The sequence below is a fragment of the Rhincodon typus genome, chromosome 7 (assembly GCF_021869965.1).
Source record: "Rhincodon typus isolate 14 chromosome 7, sRhiTyp1.1, whole genome shotgun sequence".
NCBI classification, from domain to species: Eukaryota; Metazoa; Chordata; class Chondrichthyes; order Orectolobiformes; family Rhincodontidae; genus Rhincodon; species Rhincodon typus.
The window spans coordinates 35,258,897-35,279,654 of NC_063338.1; the positions used below are offsets into that span (position 1 = coordinate 35,258,897).

General features: G+C 38.9%; 1 protein-coding gene across 1 annotated transcript in view; it reads right to left on the reverse strand.

Moving 5' to 3' along the window:
• itgav (integrin, alpha V) overlaps positions 1–20,758 on the reverse strand; it is an 81,555-nt gene that overhangs the window by 43,558 nt on the left and 17,239 nt on the right. The window contains exons 9-13 of the mRNA XM_048598754.1: positions 16,254–16,310; positions 16,101–16,153; positions 12,490–12,695; positions 5,896–6,087; positions 4,201–4,246 (exon numbers count right to left, since the gene is read on the reverse strand). Of these exons, the coding sequence (XP_048454711.1) occupies positions 4,201–4,246; positions 5,896–6,087; positions 12,490–12,695; positions 16,101–16,153; positions 16,254–16,310 (554 nt within the window). The remainder of the gene's footprint in view (positions 1–4,200; positions 4,247–5,895; positions 6,088–12,489; positions 12,696–16,100; positions 16,154–16,253; positions 16,311–20,758) is intronic.

Below are 20,758 nucleotides of genomic sequence, written 5' to 3' on the forward strand. Positions count from 1 at the left end.
TGAGTGTCAATGTCACCATGTTTCTTTGTGATACAAGATTTGAAACTGCAAAAACACACTTCACCTTTATAACCCTTCAAAAACTGATGAAACAGAGAATAAGCTTGCTTTTACAGTGGAACTTAAGTATAACTAATAATGGTTTCATATCATTAAATTAAAATACCACTAGTCTATCAATTACTAAATTAAGAATAAGCTTCATAGTGGAATAAATTGCTAACACCATACTAATACGGAATCTGTTTACTTAAGTTTGCATAGACTTAGTATTACACATGGATCTCCCTCAGGAAATATACAATTTGGAGTAACACCATTAATACTTGCCAGTTTAATTTAATAATGGCAAGAAATCTCCAATGACATTTTAATAGAAACACATCAAAATACTAAATCAAAATTAATGTAACCTCTTTTATGGCAAATGTGTGTAAAATTCTGCAATAAATCTGGCCCGAAATCCACATTTCCATTAGCTATAACTGATGACTATAATTATCCAGTATTTGATATTATGAACTGGATCAAAGAGAACCACAATAAAAGTAAACATGAATCAACACACTGTTTGGTGACAGGAAGTATATAAATTTCTGCCTGCTACCTTTAAAATAGTTTTCATTTTACTGGACTGTATTAATCAATGCAAGGCATATGAGGACACCTCTTGTGGTAAATACTGAACATTTCAGCTAAATCCAATTAATGCAAACCTAAAAATACTATTAGAACTTTGTAGTAACACTCAAAAGCTGATAAAATCATTGTAATCATGTACTGTAAGCTAAATTAACTAGTGCTTTCTCAGAAGACCAGTAAATGTTTTCATTTGTTATAGATCCCTCCTTTACAGAAATGGTTCACTGAAAATTTATTTTTGTGTAGAACATTTCCAGAAAACAAAAACTACTTTAAATTGTGTTGTGCTAAGTGTTTCTTTTCCACGTTTTAGTGTTTTTTTTTAAACCTACAAAAGGTCTGCAATGTTTGCAATGGGAGATGCCTCCCAAAAAAAATTATACCCAATCTCATCAACAAACATTCCCAAATTGACATTAAATAATTAACTACCCAGTAAATCTCTAAAGTAAAACGGTTAAATTCCAACTGTAGATCAGTGTGACATTCATATGTCCCAGATGAGCCAAATATCTTTCCAATTTAATACAATTAAATGAGAATTATGAGTTTTTCTCAGTTTTTTTTATTTTAGGAGCTAGGTTAAAACAACCCAACATCATACTGGATAGAATCACTGGAGCCATTTGACAGAGAAACATATGTCAATTGAACTATATTGAAAAGATAAAATTGATTGTTTAATTATCTCCAACGGTCACATATATCCTCAAGCTTGCATTACTAATTTCTTAAAGATCAGCCCATTATCTATTAATATTTAAATGGAATAATTTTACTCTACTTTATTGGCTCTGTTGTACAGCAAGGAGACAGGGACACAGATAGGCGTTTTGCCTCCCTGGTGCCAGAGTCAAGGACGTTTGAGCAGGAACAGGATATTCTGAAAGGGGAGGTTGTGTATCCAATGGTTGTGGACATAGACCGGAAGATGAGGTCCTGCAAAGGGATTTTAGGGAGTTAAGTCGGAAATTGAAAAGCTAGACTTCTAGGGTTGTAATTTTGGGATAACTCATTGTGCTGCGTGCTAGTGGGGCCAGAAATAGCAAGATAATACAGACGACTGCATAGCTAAAGAGATAAAGCTTCGGTAACTTTGGATGACAAGAGATATTGATAGTTTAGTTAATGGGAAAAGGAAGAATATGTAAAGTTTGGAAACTAAAATTAAACAAGGCCCTTGAGGAGAATAAATGAAGCAGAAAATAACAATCAAGAAATTAGAAGGACTAGAAGGGACCATAAAGTGCCCTTGTTAAGTAGGATTTAGGAGAATCTCAAGGCATTTCATTCTTAATTTGGAGCAAGAGGTTAAATAGGGAAATGGAACAGAATTTATGCATGGAGCCAGAGGAAGTGGATGAGGTTCTTAATGAGTACTTCACATCGTACATTCACTGAGGAGAAGGACATGCATGATTAGGGAGGTGAACGTTGATATTCTGGGGCATCTCAATATTAAGGAGGTGGTGGTGTTGGGTTTTGTCTCGAAAGTCATTAAGGTAGATACGACCCCAGGGCCTAATGGAAACATCAGTGGTAGCTAAAGTATTGGAGAAAATTCTTAGGGACAAGATTTACTCATATCTGGAAAAGAATGGACTTATTAGGGACAGTCAGCATGGCTTTATGTGGGGGAAGTCTTGTCTCCCAAGCTTGATTGAGTTTTTTGAGAAAGTGATGAAGAGGATTGATGAGGGTAAGACATTCGAATGTTGACTACATGGACTTTATTCAAGCGTTTGGCAGCACAAATGGATAAAGGTGGTAAAGAAGGCATACAGCATAGCTTCATGGTAGGCTGATCTAGAAGATGAAATCACATGGGATCCATGCTAAGTTGGCAAATGGGATTCAAAATTGGTTTAGTCATAGAGAGATAGTAGCTAGGGAGGGATGTTTTTCTGACTGAAGTGGTATTCCACAAGATTCAGTGTCTGTTATTTGTCAGAGCTTTGTTATTTGCAGTATATATAAATAACTTACCATGAACATGTAGGTGATCTGATCAGTAAGTTTGCAGATGGAACAAAAATTGGTGGAGTTGTGGATAGTAAGGAAGGTTATCAAAGGATACAGCAGGATATAGATCAGTTGCAAAGAAGAGCAGAAAAATGCCAGATAGAGTTTAATCTGGACAAATTTAAGATGATAAATTTTAGGAGGTCAAATGCAAGAGGATAGTATACAGCAAAATGCAGGGCCATTAGCAGCATTGATATACAGAGAGATCTTGAGGTCCAGGTCCATAACTCCCTGAAACTGGCAGCACAAGTGGATAAGGTGGTAAAGAAGGCATAGAGCATGCCTTCATCAATCAGGGCATTGAGTATAAAAATTGGCAAGTCATGTTGCAGCTGTATAAGACTTTAGTTAGACCACATTTAAGAGTATCATGTGCAATTCTGGTTGCTAGGGCCACACCACAGGAAGGATGTGGATTGTTTGGAGAGAGTGCAAAAGAGGTTTACCAGGGTGTCGCCTGAAATGGGCTGTATTAACTAAAGGGCAGATTGAGCATTGGAGGCTAAGGCGTAACCTTTGAGCTGTAGGCTCCCGAGGCAGGATAGGAGGTGTTGCTCCTTCAGTTTTTGGGTGGTGTTATTGTGACACTGGAGGAGGCCCAGGATGGACATGTCATCCAGGGAGTTGGAGGGGGAGTTAAAATGGTTCGCGACTGGAAGGTGCGGTCATCTGTCACGTACAAAGCGCAGATGCTGTACGAAACGGTCTCCGAGTCTATGCTTGGTTTTACCGATGTAGAGCCCAATGGCCTAAATATGGAATTCACCAGTTTTAAGATCTCCCCACCCCCACCTCATCCCATGTCCAACCCTCCCTTTCATTCCCGCCTTTTTGACCTGACACAACCTGTCCACCTTCTCTCCCATCTATCTGCCCCACCCACCTCCCTGACCAATCGCCACCACTGCCGACCTGCACTCACCTATCACCATCCCACCTACTTTCCCCAGCCCCATCCTTCCTCTCTATTTATTTCCCAAATCCCTTCTTCTCCCCCGCCCCACTTCTGAAGAAGGATCCTGACACGAAACATCAACTTTCCTGCTCCTCTGATGCTGCCTGACCTGCTGTGTTCCTCCAGCTCCGTGCTGTGTTATCTATGATCTTCTCCCAGTTGTGTCACTTGATGTTACACTTGGCCTTGCTTCTACCCACTAAGTTTATGAAGCAGCTAAATGCATCTTTCTGACAGGGAAGTCTATCAGCCTCTGTGAAGTTTGTCCATCTGCCATCACAACTTAGTTTTCATGTGCAGATTGCAGGACAACAGTTGTTGTGGTGGAGAAAGCAAAGAAGAATTCACAGAAGACATCACTGTAACTCAGGAAAAATCAAAAGTAAATCAGTACTCTTGCTAGTTCTCCAATATATGTATGTACAGTACTCTGCCAAACAAGAGAACTCAATCTAAGTATAAAAGAGGGATCAGCAGCATCTGACTAAAATGAGAAATGTTCCCTTTAAAACATCATATCTACGGTTCAGAAATGCATGAACTAAATTTATTCCACAGCAGAAAATGGAGTCACCTACCTGTAAACTACTGCTTTGTCAGCACCAAAAGCTCCAACAATTAAATCTAGAAAAAAAATTACAAAAAATAACGGTGAGCTCTTGATGAAGAAAGATCAACTTCTTGCAAGAACTTTTTAAAAGTTATATCTTATTGTTTGGAATCCAGGTATTAAAACTATTCATATGGTTTTTTTTTCATAATATTTTCAACCACAAAAATGTTGACTGAACTACAGCTGGTACAACTTCCTGTCCCTTTTGGCTGTTATCTGAGCACTATGGGAGGGAGCTTTGTTTGGAATCCGTTAGGGAGATTTGAGAAATCACCAGCTGTAAAAGGCAAAGATTGCCTTTACATTCCCTCATTGGGTCACAGCAGTGTTCCCACTCCCACACATATCGTAATTCACCGACAGTACCTCCATCTAATTGCCAATGTTTCATGAAAATGCTGAATGGGTTTTTTTTAATGGTTCTTGTCTTAGTTAACAGACTAGACCAATCTTAGCATTCAGCATCAGTAGGGCATTAGACTCATAAATCACCAAAATTAGAAGGGGATAAATTCTGAGGAAATACTTCTATATTAATGGCGCTCGAGAACAGAGTCAGCTCGTTGTGGTTCTCCCTTCACTTTTGATGGTCAAATAATCTCAACATCAAGGCTTACATGTAAATAAGGGAACAAATGTAAAAGGTATCGATATATGTAGTAAAAAGCCAATACTTTTGAGGAGCAATAAAAGAGAAGGTAAATTGAGACAAGGAAAAACCCAGCTGTATTGTCTGTATTTTGGCTTTAATAAAAAGTACTATGCTTTTATTTATAAGACATTGCTTCAGAGAAACAATGTTACCATGACCTAAAAGCAGCACCTTGATACAAGACATGCTGAAATCTTGATTAAGCATAGCCTGCTACAGTATCTTCCTATGCATCATGCATGACTTCAAGCACATCAAGTAAATATGTACAATTAAATCCAGACTCCAACAACTACTTATCAGTAGAGTTACAAGTGAAAAGACAGGGTGGAATTTGAAAACTGCTTAGCCTAGGCAGATTCTGATCGATTCTAGACTGGAAACCAATTCTATGAAACCAATCAACACGTTCAATAGATTAAGCAGTAATATACAAATCTCAGATTTATTTTGAGATTGACATAGGTTCTCTGATTGATGGACGAGACTGTTTACAAAGTTTACAATGCCAAAAAAATGTTTATCATGCTAAAGAAGTCAGTTATATCTATAACTCCAATCAGACTGGAATCCAAGTTTCAGATTACCTACAATAATTTCTAATAACACTTTTGATTACATCAAGCTAGTGTAAATGTATATCGTTCTCTGGGACATCCAGCTGACACTATTAAATAGAAGGACTAAATGGAATGTCAAATATAGCCTTATTTTTTGTAAAACCTGTTCAATATGAAGTACCAACTGTAAAATATTTGATGCCATGTGCATTACTGCAATCTTAATATGTTATTATTCTTTAATCCCATTGGACCCCATGTACTTTTGATATACAACTACTTCAGATAGGCTCAATGATGAAATGTTGATGGTTTTTATAGCTTCAAAATTTTATTTAAGAATTTGTACAATAATGCTGAAGTGTGCACTACCAGACAAAGTAACATGAAAATCAAAATCTATCTGAACAACTACCAATTTAAAATCATTTTTGATTGTCAAACATACCTGAATATCCATTTTTGTCAATATCAACAGCACCTTGCATGGCATAACCAAAACTTGCAGGCATCTTATCTGAAGCCCACTGCCCTTCCAAAGTCTGCGAAGAACGAGGGTTTAGACCAGAAGACTCTCCATTATAAATATAAACCAGACCTCTATGATTTTCCCCTGCATAAGGAACTCCTATGGCAACATCTGCAAATTAAACAAAGATTAATTAATTTCTGGGCCCATTTGTCTTTCAATATATATCTATATGTCACGCGACTTACTTTAAAAAGTTTCGATTTGTAGAGATGAAGAAAAATGATCTCATTGATGGCTTATTTCTGCTTAATACACCTATTGTCATTTTGTGACTATTTTGACTTCAAACAAAGAAAATATTACTTCTATGATCACTTACAATATTAAGAAAGAAGATAATAGACTGATTCTCAAACAGAACAGTTGCCATGGTACAAATGGTGTCAGATTTGCAGGCTATAGACAAAGTGAATAGACTACAAATGGAATTCCAAATCCTGACATCTACCTTAAGACACAATAGAAAGTATTTGTACATGACACCAATTAGATAGATCTAGCATGTGAAAGTAACTGTTCTCAAATATTCATCTGGCATTAACACTCTCAGTTCATACATACCCACTGTCCAATGAAGGGATGAGAGCATAAAAGCATGCTAGCTCACCTGTAACCATACCCCTGCATTAATTATTGCTTTCCAAGAGATGGAGGGGAAAACAAAAATGCAAGTTTTTAAAAAATGACTAAGTCATGAAATAACCAAACAAATTGAGTTTGAATTAATTTTTAAAATATGACATAAGCACTAGACGACTGAAAAATAAAATGGCGTGCAAAGTAAAACTAAACTTTATAAAAGAACAGCCACACAAACTGGCAAAAATGATGTAAGCAACATCTGTTATGGGACACTTCAAGATGCTAATCAGTTCAAGTATTTCTACTTTTGTTGGAATGGAACCAAACTAAGCCAGTCGAGGCATTAAAAAGGTGACTGACATATAGAAACATTTGCATTACTCCAGATGTACTGCCCTGGGCAGTAATCTATTCAGCTATAGTGCATATTGCTCCCATCATGGCAACAGAATTTCCAAACAGGCATAAAAGCAAAATGTTAAAACATTTGACTGCTCAAGAGTAATCTCAAAGCAACAGAAGTTCTTTATTATTACTAACCACATGAGAGTACATAATAATTTCATCATTCTGAACCAGGAGGATGAAACAAAAAGTAGCAATCCTGTAGGATTCTTCTCGAGCGCACCCATGGCTCTCCTGAAAATGATGTTTATCAAGGTATACTGTCAAGGTCCACCTGTCATTCTGAAATGGCTATTTAATCAAGATAACTCAACTATACAGGACATCACAGTCGTTTTCAGTCTGTCTTCAGACATGCTCTGAATAAAAGTAAGTGACAGTGCTGACTGTTCTATCCTTCTCGATAGAGGGATGTTGACGTCAAATTTAATCGTGTTCATAACCAAAAATAGCTGCAGACTCAAAACAGTCTTTGTTGATGTCAAAGTGATATTAGCTATATTGGTCATCCTCAGACAGTCAAATTTGTCTAGTGTTTAGTTTGTTGCAGGGGTTTTGAGAGTTTAATCACCACATTGACCAAATGTCGCAGTCTTTGGGTTAATGCAGAACTTGGCTTTTCTTCTTTATAAAAACCCTGAAACCGTCAAACATCAGTGCAAAGTCAACAATTTGCCTGGTTCCCATTAGTCTACCACAACACTGTCCATTATTTGTTCCCAAAGGCCAGATTTTTTCAGCAGCTAGAGTGGCAAATACAAATAATATCATATAACAGTAACTAGCAATATATACTGGATTAAATCCCACACCTTTTAAACCAATTAGCACACTGAAAAATGTGTTGAATACTGCCATGAAAATGTCTATTATAGAAAATTATTAGAAATGACTATATGAGAGTAAAATCCAAAATTTGACAGAAGTTGTACCTAGATTCAGTTTTAATGAATCAGGTATCAACTGAGAACTATATGCAGACATTGACATGTCCTAGTCAGATTTCCAGACAGCCTTATAGGATCATTCATGTTGAAGTTATGAAGAACAACTTTGAAAGCCCTGACACAGATACAATGGCAGATTTGGCTCTTCTTGTAAAAAACAAAAAAAAAAACTGTGGATGCTAGAAATAAGCAACAAAAACAGAAATTGCTCAAAAAGCTCAGCAGGTCTGGCAGCATCTGTGGAGAGTAAAGGTTCTGAGGAAGGGTCACTTGGCCCGAAACGAAACGATAACTCTTCTCCACAGATGCTACCAGACCTTCTGAGCTTTTCCAGCAATCTCTATTTTTGGCTCTTCATATGCAGTGTAATTCTGTGAAGAAAACTATTCAGAATATCAGAGCGTTCCAAAACTGAGAATGGACGTGGTAAAAGGAAAAAAAGGGGAATTGAGGAGGAGGGGAAGAGGGGAATAGGGAAGGAAGGTAGGAGGAACAAGAGAAAGAAAAAAATGGGTGAGGAAGAACAGAGGAGTAAGTGAAAATGGCACATTGAAACAAGAAGCCACTCAGAGTGCATGCCTCCATCACACTGCATTAACTCAACAATTATTACAATTACACAACGCTTCTTTGAGGGTTTTCCCCTGCCTGTTTGATGCTTTGCCACCACAAAGCTGAAAAATGAATCTTTCTATTAAAAGTTTCTATCTTAGTAAGAAGGTTTCAGACAATCCGTGTCCAACAACCTGCTCTGAAAATTTAAGGAAGAAAGACAACCGACAACATTGACTTTTTAAAACTATTTACCCTATCTCCCAAAGTTGACAAAACCTTTAAACAAATCCGGGATCCAGATCTGCATTTTCAACAAAAATTTATCAGTTCTTTCGTGGGTTATACCCTACCGATGTCCCAAGCTTCAATGAAATACATCAATTACTATTGCAGACAAAATCATTAACTCCACCTTATTAGTGGCAATTGTAAGTTAGAAATCTTTAAAATACTCAAAGGGAAGCTAGGATTACAAAAACCTGAATTTGTATTTTAATTTTGCATAAGCAGCACACCTGCATTTGGGAACATTTTAGTATCACAAGATGAAGGCATATGCATGTTTGTCGACAAAGACAAGGAGCAGATAATTCCGTGTATGGCAAACCAGAACATACAATGTTTGAGCCCTAAGTTTTAATTCATGTTGGCTAATGAGGTGATTCCACATTTATCTGCTTTACAGAACCAGTGACTCTAACTTAAGGCTCATTTTCAACATTGGCTCAGTGCCTTCTGGGTTTGCTTTTCTTCGAAGACCAGAACTTTGCAGTACATGGCAAACCACTATAATTTGAAATTTCTTTGAGGCTGCACAATAAGATACAACTACATAATTCAAAAAGCAGCATTCTAATCGTAAACTTGATTTATTTTTTGTCATCGAAGAATCTGCCTCTCTTGCAGAGAGTTGGCACCGACACAATAAGCCAAAACAGTCTTCTTCTGTTCTGAAACCATTTTACACTTTATACTTTTTGTTTTACATCAACCCATAGACTTCGGGTGAGTGTCTTAGGCTTTGGCTCGAAAGGATATTTCCTTGCACCCCCCCCCCACCACAAGATCCAAATCATCCAATCAAAATTCTTATTATTTCTCCCAATGAATAAATGAGAACTGCCATGGTTCTTGTCAAACATATCCATGACACAGACTTATGGCCAAATAAAACTATCGCAATTATATGAAACCTCTTGCTGCTCAGCAATGCCGTGACATTTATCAAAAAAGTCCAAATAGACAGGTGTTCCACACATGTGGCCATGCACTCATTGGAACTGAACTACTCAGGAAATGTACAAGGCCCTCTCCTGCTGATAGTTGTTTTCCAATACAAAACTAATACAGTCTTCTGCTCCCTTCAAGCAAAGTTTCAGTAACTTGATGGTGTAGTGCTGCTTTGGAAAATGACTGATTCAGCATGTGCCGCAAGCAACTTAAAAAGGAGCCCTATAGAAAAATGGGTACTACTTGGTGTCAGGGTATGATTTGTGTTCCAAAGCTATCGTTTAACATATCCAAAAGGCCTGGCTTAAAATCTTGGGTAATTTATCAAAGAAAACCAGGGTTTATGAGGTCAGATTTCATAGCCCTGTCTGTGTTGCCTTGATTATGGAAGGCTTAGGGTGATCGGATCAAGGTGTTTAAAATGTTTCAGGGATTTGGCAGGATAAGACATGGATAATTGCTACCTCTGGTGAGAACAAGAGGGTAGAATCTTTAAAATCAGAACCACACCATTTAGGGAGGAAAGCTGAAAATACTTTTACAAACCAAAGATTATAAAAATCTACAGTCTCTCCCCAAATCATCAGTGGATGGAAGAGAGTAAGTTTGCTTGGATGCGGTGGCAAAGTGGTATTGTCAATGGATTAATAATTTAAAGATCCAGGCTTGTAGCCTGGGAACGTATGTTTGTATTTCACCACAGCTGATTGTGAAATTTAAATATGACTAACAAATCTGGAAATAATAGCTTGTCTAATGGTGACCACGTAACTGCTGTGGATTGTTATAAAAACTCATTTGGTACACTCGTATTCTTTAGGGAAGGAAATCTGCCATCCTTACCTGTGTGAATCCAACTCCACAGCAAGGTGGTTGATTATTAACTACCCTGTGAAATGGACCATTAAGCCCCTCAATTCAAGGGCAAAATTAGGAATGAGCTACTGATACCAGATTTGCCAGAGATAGCCACATCCCATCAACAAATAAAGAAGCGGAGCTTTCAAAACCAAGGCTGATACATTTTTGACAGATGAGGGTATCGAAGATGTCAAAATTTAAAAACAATACTAAAAGATGTGCACACTATACTGATTGAAAAAGCAATAAACCAAAAGTCAAAAAAGTACTATTTCACATTTGTTCCTAATTCAGCTAAGCAAAGCTATAAAAAACTGACAGTTGAGATGAAAGTGTGTAGTGTCATCATCTGGAATTTGGATTTTAAATTAAATGTGTGGTTTCAGTCCTGTAAAGGTAATTTTAAAAAAAATGTCAGAAAGTAATTCGGAATGGTGAATTAAAGACAATTTCTAAGGTATGTGATTTAGGTTGTGCCTAGCAGGGTTCCTGTGGAGGTAACTGAGGAATTGTTTACAAAGTCAAACTTTTATGACATACACAGAAAACAGATGGGGTGCCACTAGCATTCTGAATTCAGTTCAGAAGAATAGTTTTATATCAGTAGAAGGGCTGGTTAATTTGTGAGGTCTTTACTCAGTGAGAGTTTGTGTAGAAGATTTCAAACTGTCAGAACTAAAATTAATATAGACCATCAGAAGTGAAAACAGGTTTCTGGGCAGTCAGAACAGAAAAGAAGTCTCTCGACCATCAAGACAGGGCAGGATCATTCAGTGAGAAATTAAAGAGTAACAAACAAAAAGTGCTGGAGAAACTAAGCGGGTCTAGCAGAATCCATGGAGAGAAATAGAGAGTTAGCATTTTGAATCTGGTATGACTTCTTCAGAACCAAAGAGTTGCTTGAAAAGAGTTACATTAGAAGTGACATTTTGGTTTGAGTATCAGGAAACTTTATTGCTGGTTTGTTTTGCTGTTTATGTTAAAATCTTTAATTACAGTTTGTTTTTTCTTCTTTTGTATAATAAACCTGTGCTATTTTGTGAAAGAACATTGACAGCATTGTGTGCAAATGTTCAATCGCGAACCACCATGGTAATCAACCGCAAAAAATTAAACTTATGCTCTATTTAAACCAAGTTTCACTCTGATCTGACTTGTCCAGTATTACCATCATTTGGGTTCACAACAAACAATGGCCAGGGGTTATGTTTGTACTTATTGTGCATGGGCTTTCAATAACATTGCATTTCAGGAACAAGAACTCAAGATGTAAAATATGGAACGTCCATCCTCTCAATTAACTTTTGCCCAATGAATATTGCTTCCATGCTTTTAAAAGAGAGCCACCACATGTGAGCAGCATAAGCCTACAATGAACCATGGTCAGCCTGGGTAACAAAATCCTCGTGTACAACTAGGTTCTAACACATCGGTTAGCTCAGTTGTTTGGAAGGCTGGTTTGTGATGCAGCATGATGCCACCAGCATGGGTTCAATTTCCAGATTGGCTGAGGTGATAATGAAAGGCTCTCCTTTTCAACTTCTCCCTTTGGTTTAACTTGAGGGTCACTACAGCTCAGGCAGTCGACTCTCTCTAAATGAGACATTAGCCCTCGAGTCTGGTATGGCGGCTTTACCTTTAACAACAGGTTCATAGCCTGCTCCTTGGATTTTTCAACCACCAGACCAACTGCAAACATACCACCAGTGCAGGCCAATAGAATAAAAAGCCTGGTTTCCCAAAACAAAGAAGGAAAGATGTCACAATACATTTTGTCGGATATGGCTTATTCCAAGAGGATTATGTAACACATGACAATTTCATTAGCATATACATCTGAATAGCTGTATGTAAATCAGATATGGTCTATTCATACAATTTTGTCACTAAGCATTATCAATGAACAAGCAAATAAATAAAAATGACACACCATTATAGCCATCTTGATCAAGGTCTCCGAGAGGTGCAATTGAAGACCCAAACCTGGCATATATCTCCGTGCCAGTCAGCTTCAGGGCATCCGTAAAGCTAAGTGGCGAATTTTGTAGATAAACATACACCTGGCCCACTTCTCTATATTTCCCATCGGAACCACGAACCATAAAAAGAGGTGCTCCAATCAAAAGGTCATCAAGTCTAGAAGACAGATCATTAGCATTATAAGGTGCAGCAGAATTACAATGTAGCTGCAAACAAACAATTGTACCCAATATCCTTAAAAACAAGAACAATTTTGTAATAGAGATAGCCACATCAAACAGATGTTCACCTGCACATCTGCTAATGTGGTATACTGTATCCGCTGTACCCATTGTGGCCTCCTCTACATCAGGGAAACCAAGCGGAGGCTTGGGGACCACTTTGTGGAACACCTACGCTCGGTTCGCGACAAACGACTGCACCTCCCAATCGCGAACCATTTCAACTTCCCCTCCCACTCCTTGGATGACATGTCCATCCTGGGCCTCCTACAGTGCCACAACGATGCCACCCGAAGGTTGCAGGAACAGCATCTCATATTTAGCTTGGGAACCCCGCAGCCCAATAGTACCAATGTGGACTTCACAAGCTTCACAATCTCCCCTCCCCCGACCACATCCCAAAACCAGCCCAGCTCGTCTCCACCTCCCTAACCTGTCCTTCCTCCCACCTATCGCCTCCTCCCACCTCAAGCCCCACCCCCATCTGCTTCCTACTAGCCTCATCCCACCCCCTTCACCTGACCTATCCCCTCCCTAACTCCCCATCTACACTCACCTTTACTGACTTCAATCCTGCCTCTTTGATCTGTCTGTCTCCTCTCCACCTATCTTCTCCTATATCCATCTTCTATCCGCTTCCCCCTCTCTCCCTATTTATTTCAGAATCCCCTACCCCTCCCCCATTTCTGAAGAAGGGTCTAGACCCAAAATGTCAGCTTTCCTGCTCCTCTGATGCTGCTTGGCCTGTTGTGTTCATCCAGCTCTACACCTTGTCATCGCAACAATTTTGTAATGGTAGTATATGGTCTACATCACTTAAACTATGTCAACCAAAAGTAACTTGGTTCTAGCATTGGGCTAATCAATGAACGACACACAATTCACAAATTTTGCTTGGTAGAATAACACCACTATATATTCTTAATTATCCTCATGATGACTCTAAGAGTCCTGAGCTGTGATCCTTCTGTACGTAAGAAAATAAACCTATTTGGTGTCAGAAGGTTATTCAATTAGTGCTGATTCCCATTACTGAATGCCAGTACACATGTAGTCTTCTACAGGAACACTGGTCAGGTGCAGGAAATCCAACTGATATTTCTCATTCATACATCAGATATTCAGAGTCTTCAGCCATGACTGCAGCTAAGTTCAATTCAAATTTTTGTGCTATTAAAAATCTTCCAACCAACACCTACATTGAAATTAATCAGTCAAATTGAACTAATGTAGTACAATTCAAATTTGCACATGGAGGTGTTTTTGAAATTTCCTATTAAGAGATTATCACTGTCACTGAAGTTCACACTTTTTCAGATGTGAAGGTGTTCAGCCTTTAACATGGATTTCTCTCCTCTTCTAAAGGCACTTCTTTACCATAAGTAACAGCTAAAATTAATTGTAAAAAATCCTTTGAGATGTCCTTTAATTCTAGAGAGCACTGATTATATCTCTTTATGTTAGTTATTTAGCAATTCAGCAAGTCTCCCTATTCTAAAATTTCTGTAATGATATTTTTACTAATTTGTTTGCTGATTTGCTGACTATACTATAAACTGCAGAATCTGATTTTTTTTTAATTCATTCACGGGACTAAGGCGTCACTGGTGAGGCAGCATTTATTGCCCATCCCTAATTGCCCACAGAGCAGTTAAGAGTCAACCACATTGCTGGGGGTCTGGAGTCACATGTAGGCCAGACCAGGTAAGGATGACAGTTTCCTTCCCTAAAAGGGATCAGTGAACCAGATGGGTTTTTCCGACAATTGACAATGGATTCACAGTCATCGTTAGATTGTTAATTCCCGATATTTACTGAATTCAAATTCCACCAGCTGCCATGGCGTGATTCAAACCCAGGTCCCCAGAACATTATCTGGGTCTCTGGATTAGCAGTCCAGTGATAATACCACTAGGCCATCGCCTCCCCTCTGATTGCTCTTCCTCCAGAGCCTAGAAAGATATGGTTTAACACATCTCCTGTCAGCAAATCAGAATCAAGGATGTTTTTTTGACTGATGTCAGTCAATGCCACAATACCAGCTAGTGTTAATAGTTCATGTCTTCGTGCGATTCTTGATCCTCAAATTCAGCTAAATAAATTTGACCAACCTAGATTCAGTTTTTGAATACCAGTTAAATCAAAAAATAGAAATAGCTGGAGAAACTACATTTTCCTCAGAAGAAGTGCCACCGGACTCAAAATGTCGACTTTGCTTTCTCTCCACAGATATCGTCACACCTGCTGAGTTTCTCCAGCTATCTCTGTTTTCGTCTCAGATTTCCAGCATCTGGAGTTGTTTTTTGAACACAAGTTGTTCGCATAAATTGGAGCAGGAGTAGGCCATTCAGCTCTTGACCCTCCTCTGCCATTTGGTAAGATAATGGCTGACCCAATTGTGGCCTCAAGCTCCATTTTCTTGTCTCTACCTCCTATGACTTTTGACTCTCATACCAAATGAAAAATCAAACGCATCCTTAAAAATATTCAATGCCCCTGCCTGCACAGCTCTCTGGGAAAGAGTATTCCACAGTCAGTCCTTGTAGAGAAGAAATAAATCCTCATCTTCATCCTAAATGAGGCCTTATTTTTTGAAGTGTGCCCTTTAGTTCTACTTCCTCCGACACAGGGAAGCATCCTTACAGCATCTACACTGTCAATTCCCCACAGAATCTTATGTTTCAATAAAAGCACCTCTTATTCTAATAAATTTCTATGGATACAGGCCCAACGTGTCCAATCTTTTCTCACCATACTCCAGATAATGTCTCACCAACATCCTTTACAATTATAGTAAAATGTTCCTACAATAAATTACAACATTCCATTTGCCTTTCCAATCATTTTCTGTACCTCCTCATTAATGTTGTGATTCATGTGCAAGGACACTCTGATCCTTCTGTACCATAGTGTTTTGAGATTTTTCTCCACTAAATTAATATTGGTTCTCTATTCTGCCTGCCAAAATGGATGACTTCACATTTTCCCATATCACACTCCACCTGCCATTCTTTTGTCCACTCACCTAAACTATGCTCTTTTGTAGAATCTTTATGGTCTTCCTCACAATTTACTTTCTTACCCTATACTGATATTCCATTCAGAACTCAGTGCATTTTCAATAAACATTTAAAAGAAAAAGAAAAGGAAAGGAAAAATTAAAAGTAGCAGCTGATATCATTAGCACACAAGATTTTATAAATAATTGACAATTCATCAATTAATATTGCCCTTCAAGTTCAATTAAACAAATTAACAGTCACACTGAAATGGTTACAGCCAGTAAAGTTCTTCAATCTGTCTTTCCAAATTTGCTTGCTCCCGGTCTCCAACCCCTTACCCATCACTGTTGAGATCCGTAACGGCAACAGAATAACCAAAGTACGCAGCCATCTGTGAAAATAACATAAGCTCAGTCACCATTTTTCACTATTGGTAATCGAATATGATAAAATACACAAATTTCTTTTAAATACACTGCAGAGCTACTTACCTGTTCCCCAGTAAAATTGTGGAGAGATTCCATATTCACTCCATTTAAAATAGTAACCTGTCAATAATAAGTACGCTTAATACATCAAAAAACACAGAAAGATCGTCAAATAAAAACAGATGATTCCTGATATATTGTTAACTTTTGATACAGATGATCCACACTGTCTCACCTGAGTCACAAGGCCATGACTTCACATTTCAGGATTGGAACGATCTAACAGTTCAGGGCAGCACTAAATTGGTGCTGTGGTGTCAACAGATGCCATTGCTTTCCTGTGTAAGATAATTAACTGATGTCCTATCTACTTGTTTATAAAAAAAAATTACCCTCCAATAATTTAAAGAGTTCAGGTATCTTGACCAATCATACCTCCTTCATCAGCACTTAAATGATCATTTATTGGATTTGATATTGCAAGTTTCTGTGATTTTTTAAAAATCACATTCATTTACCATAAAAGTATTAATTGTGAAATTCTTAGATGCGTTCTCAAAGCAACCATAACATATAAAGAGTGAATTTTCTAGAGAAAACAAAAATGTAAAGTTACCACAGTCCTAGAGGACTGCAAGGCTGCTCTGATGGACTGGTGCAGGTTTAACCCGAGGGCTGTGAAATTGACAATCTCCAAAGATGTTTGTAAAGGAAAACAAAAAGTGCAGTGCAGTTTTACAGCTGACCTTGGGAGACCTCATGTCAGAACTACACACAGCAGCTTGCAGTGGTCAGGGATTTCAGAGCCTGATCAGTTGTGTTTGATTTTAAGACTTATAAGTCTTAATGGGTTTGTTTTTGTAAATCAATAATAGTGAGTAGGGTAAGGTTTTTTTTAGGTTTTACTGAGATCAGTCTCTTGATTAAATTTTTCATATAAAAGATAGGTATAAAGTTATCCTACAGTAGAGTTTTTGAGCAGTAAGACTGTGTTGCTATTGTTTTTTGGGTGTATTCTGGTTCTGTAGATTGTTCTGTACATCTGCAGGTGGTGTAGGAGTCTCCTATGGCTAACCCATCTCAAACAAGCAAGCTGTTTTGGATAGTTTTGCGGGTGATAGCCTCTCAGAGGAACATAGAAAACTGGCTGTCTGGCTGATATTGAGACTGGCTGTACTGTAATAAGGGGTATGTCAGGTTCCAAGTGATCGACTGTGATAGGGGACTCTCTAGTCAGGGGCAGACAGAGATTTCTGCTGCCAACAGTCAGACAGCAGAATGGTGTGTTACCTCCCTGCGCCAGGGTCAAGGATGTCTCAGGGAGGGTGCAGAATATTCTTAAAGGGGAAAGTGACCACCAGAAGGTCATTGTAGATGTTGCCACCAGTGAGATAGGTACAGAAAGAGATGAGGTTGTGCAGAAAGAATATAGGAAATTAGGCAGGAGGTTAAAAAGTTGGTCCTTGAGGGTAGTAATGTCTGGATTACTCCTAGTACCATGTGCCAGTGACAGTAGAAATAGGAGGATAGAGCAGATGAAGATGTGGCTGAGGAGCTGGTGCAGGAGGCAGCAATTCAGTTTTGGATCATTGGGTGAGTGACCTGTATAAGAAGGACAGGTTGCACCTGAACTGGAAGGGAACCAAAATTCAGGTGGGGAGATTTGCCAGTGCTATGGAGACTTTAAACTAGTGGGGGTTGGTGGGGAACAGGTCCAAAGAAACACTGAAAGAAAAAGAGATATGTCTGAGCTGGTACAGTTGAGAAGAGGAGCCAGTCAAATAGTCAGGGAAGGCAATAGCAAGGAGGAGAATGTGGTAAATCTGATAAATTAAACTGCATTTATTTCAATGCAAGAGGCTTGACAGGTAAAGCAGGTGAACTTGGTTGGGAACATGGGACGGGGATTTCACAGCTATTACAAAAGCATGGCTCAGAGAGGGACAAGACTGGTGGCTTAATGTTCCAGGGTATAGATGCTATAGGAAGGATAGAAAGGGGGGTAGGATGCGAGAGAGGAGGGGGAGTGGCGTTTTTGGTTAGGGATAACATTACAGCTGTACTTACGGAGAATATTCCCAGGAGTATATCCAGGGAAGTTATGAGTCCAACTGATAAAAGGAAAGGGATGATCACCTCATTGGGATTGTGCTATGGGCCCTCCGATTGTCAGCAGGAAATTGAGAAGCATATTTGTAAGGAGATCTTAGATATCCATAAGAATAATAGGATGGTAATGGTAAGGGATTTTAACTTTCCAAACGTAGACTGGGACTGCCATAGTGTTAAGGACTTGGATAGAGAGGAATTTAAGTGTGTACAGGAGAATTTTCTGATTCAGTATGTAGAGGTACTTACTAGAGAAGCAGCAAAATCTAATTTTCTCTTGGGGAAAAAAAGACAGGGCAAGTGACAGAGATGTCAGTGGGGGAGCACTTTGGGGTCAGTGATCATAATTCCATTAGTTTAAAATAGTTATGGAGAAGGACAGGCCAGAGCTAAAGGCTAAAGGTCTAAATTGGAGGAAGGCCAATTGTGATGTTATTAGGCAAGAACTTTCAAACGTTGATTGGGACAGGCTATTCACATTTAAAGGGACGATTGGAAAATGGGCAGCCTTTAAAAATGACATAACGAGAATCTAGAAACAATATGTTCCTGTTAGTGTGAAAGGCAAGGCTAGTGGGTGTAGGAATGCTGGATGACCAGTGAAATCGAGGCTCTGCTCAAGAAATAGATGGGAAGATACTTCAGGTATAGACAGCTAGAGGGCAGTAGGAGTAGACTTCAGGGGGAAGTCAGGAAGGCAAAAAGGGGACATGAGATAGCTTTGCAAACGGGATTAAGGAGAATCTAAAGAGATTCTACAAACACATTAAGGGAAAAAGAATAACTAGGGAGAGAATATGACCCTTTAAAGATCAACAAGGCCATCTATGTGTAGAACCACAGAAGATGGGTGAGATCCCAAATGAGTATTTCACATCACTATTTACTATGGAGAAAAATATGGAAGCGAGAGAACTTGGGGAAATAATAATGATATCTTGGAAAGTTTCCATATTGCAGAGGTGGTGGTGATTTATGTCTAAAAATGCATAAAGGTGGATAAATCCCTGGGACCTGATCAGGTGTACCCCAGGCCGTTGTGGGAAGCTAGAGAAGTGATTGCTCGACCCCTTGCTGAGATATTTGTATCATCGATAGCCATGAGTGAGGTGCCAGAAGAATGGAGGTTGGCTAACGTGGTGGAAAAGCCAGGGAACTGTAGACTCGTGAGCCTGGTATCAGTAGTGGGCAGATTGTTGGACGGAATTCTGGGGGACAGGATTTACATGCATTTCAAAAGGCAAGGACTGATTAGGGCAAGTCAACATGGCTTTGTACATGGGAAGTTGCGTCTCACTAACTTGATTGAGTTTTTTGAAGAACTGACAGACAGGATTGATGAAAGCAGAGCAGTGGACATGGTCTGTATGGACCACAGCAAAATTAGATCACATGGAGTCCATGAAGAAGTAGCCAATTGGATACAAAATTGGCTTGAAGACAGGAAGCAGAAAGTGGTGATGGAGGGTTGTTTTCCAGATTGGAGGCCTGTAACCAGTGGTGTGCCGAAAGGATTGATGTTGGGTCCAGTGCTTTTCATCATTTATGTCAATGATTTGGACATTTGCAGATGATACATAAATAGGTGGTGTAGTGAACAGTGAAGAAAGTTATCTCAGATCTTGATCAGATGGGCCGATGGGCCAAGGAATGGCAGATGGAGTTTAATTTAGATAAATGTGAGGTGTTGCATTTTGGTAAGGCAAATCAGGGCAGGACGTATACAGTCATCAGTTGGGCCTTGGGGAATGTTTTTGAACAAAGAGACCTAGGGGTGCAGGTTTATAGTTCCTTGAAAGTAGAGTTGCAGGTAGACAGGGTGGTGAAGGCGGCGTTTGGCATGCTTGCCTTCATTGGTCAGTGCACTGAGTATAGGAGTTGGGAGGTCATTTTGTGGCTGTACAGGACATTAGTTAGGCCACTGTTAGAGTACTGCATTCACTTCTGGTCTCCCTATTATAATGTAAGGGTGCTGGTGTTGCTCTGGGGTGGACAAGGTCAAAAATAACATGCCACCAAGTTACAGTCCAACAGGATTATTTGAAAACACAAAGCTTTCAGAGTGTAGTCCCTTTGTCAGGTGAAATGAGAAAAAAAAGCACACAGAACACAGAATTTATAAGTGAAAGATCAAAGGGCACACAACTGATGACGGTGTATTAAACAAACCTAAGATGCTGTTAAATCTTTAATCAGTTAGAAGGTTTTAATTGATTAATATGTATATGTAAATCCCCAAATTCCTTTCAAGTCACTGCCCTGAGAGAATTAAAGGTTTTATCAGTGTAAAGAAGAGGTGATATTGTAGGTCAGACAATACATGTTAGGTGTGAGACCTCGTTTAGACTCTTTTTGTATTTTGGTTTGGAGTCAGACTGGTTTTATTTCTAAAGTAGGAATTTATAAAACACCACATAGACTCACTGTCTATAAATTGCGTGCTTGTTGAACAAAATAGA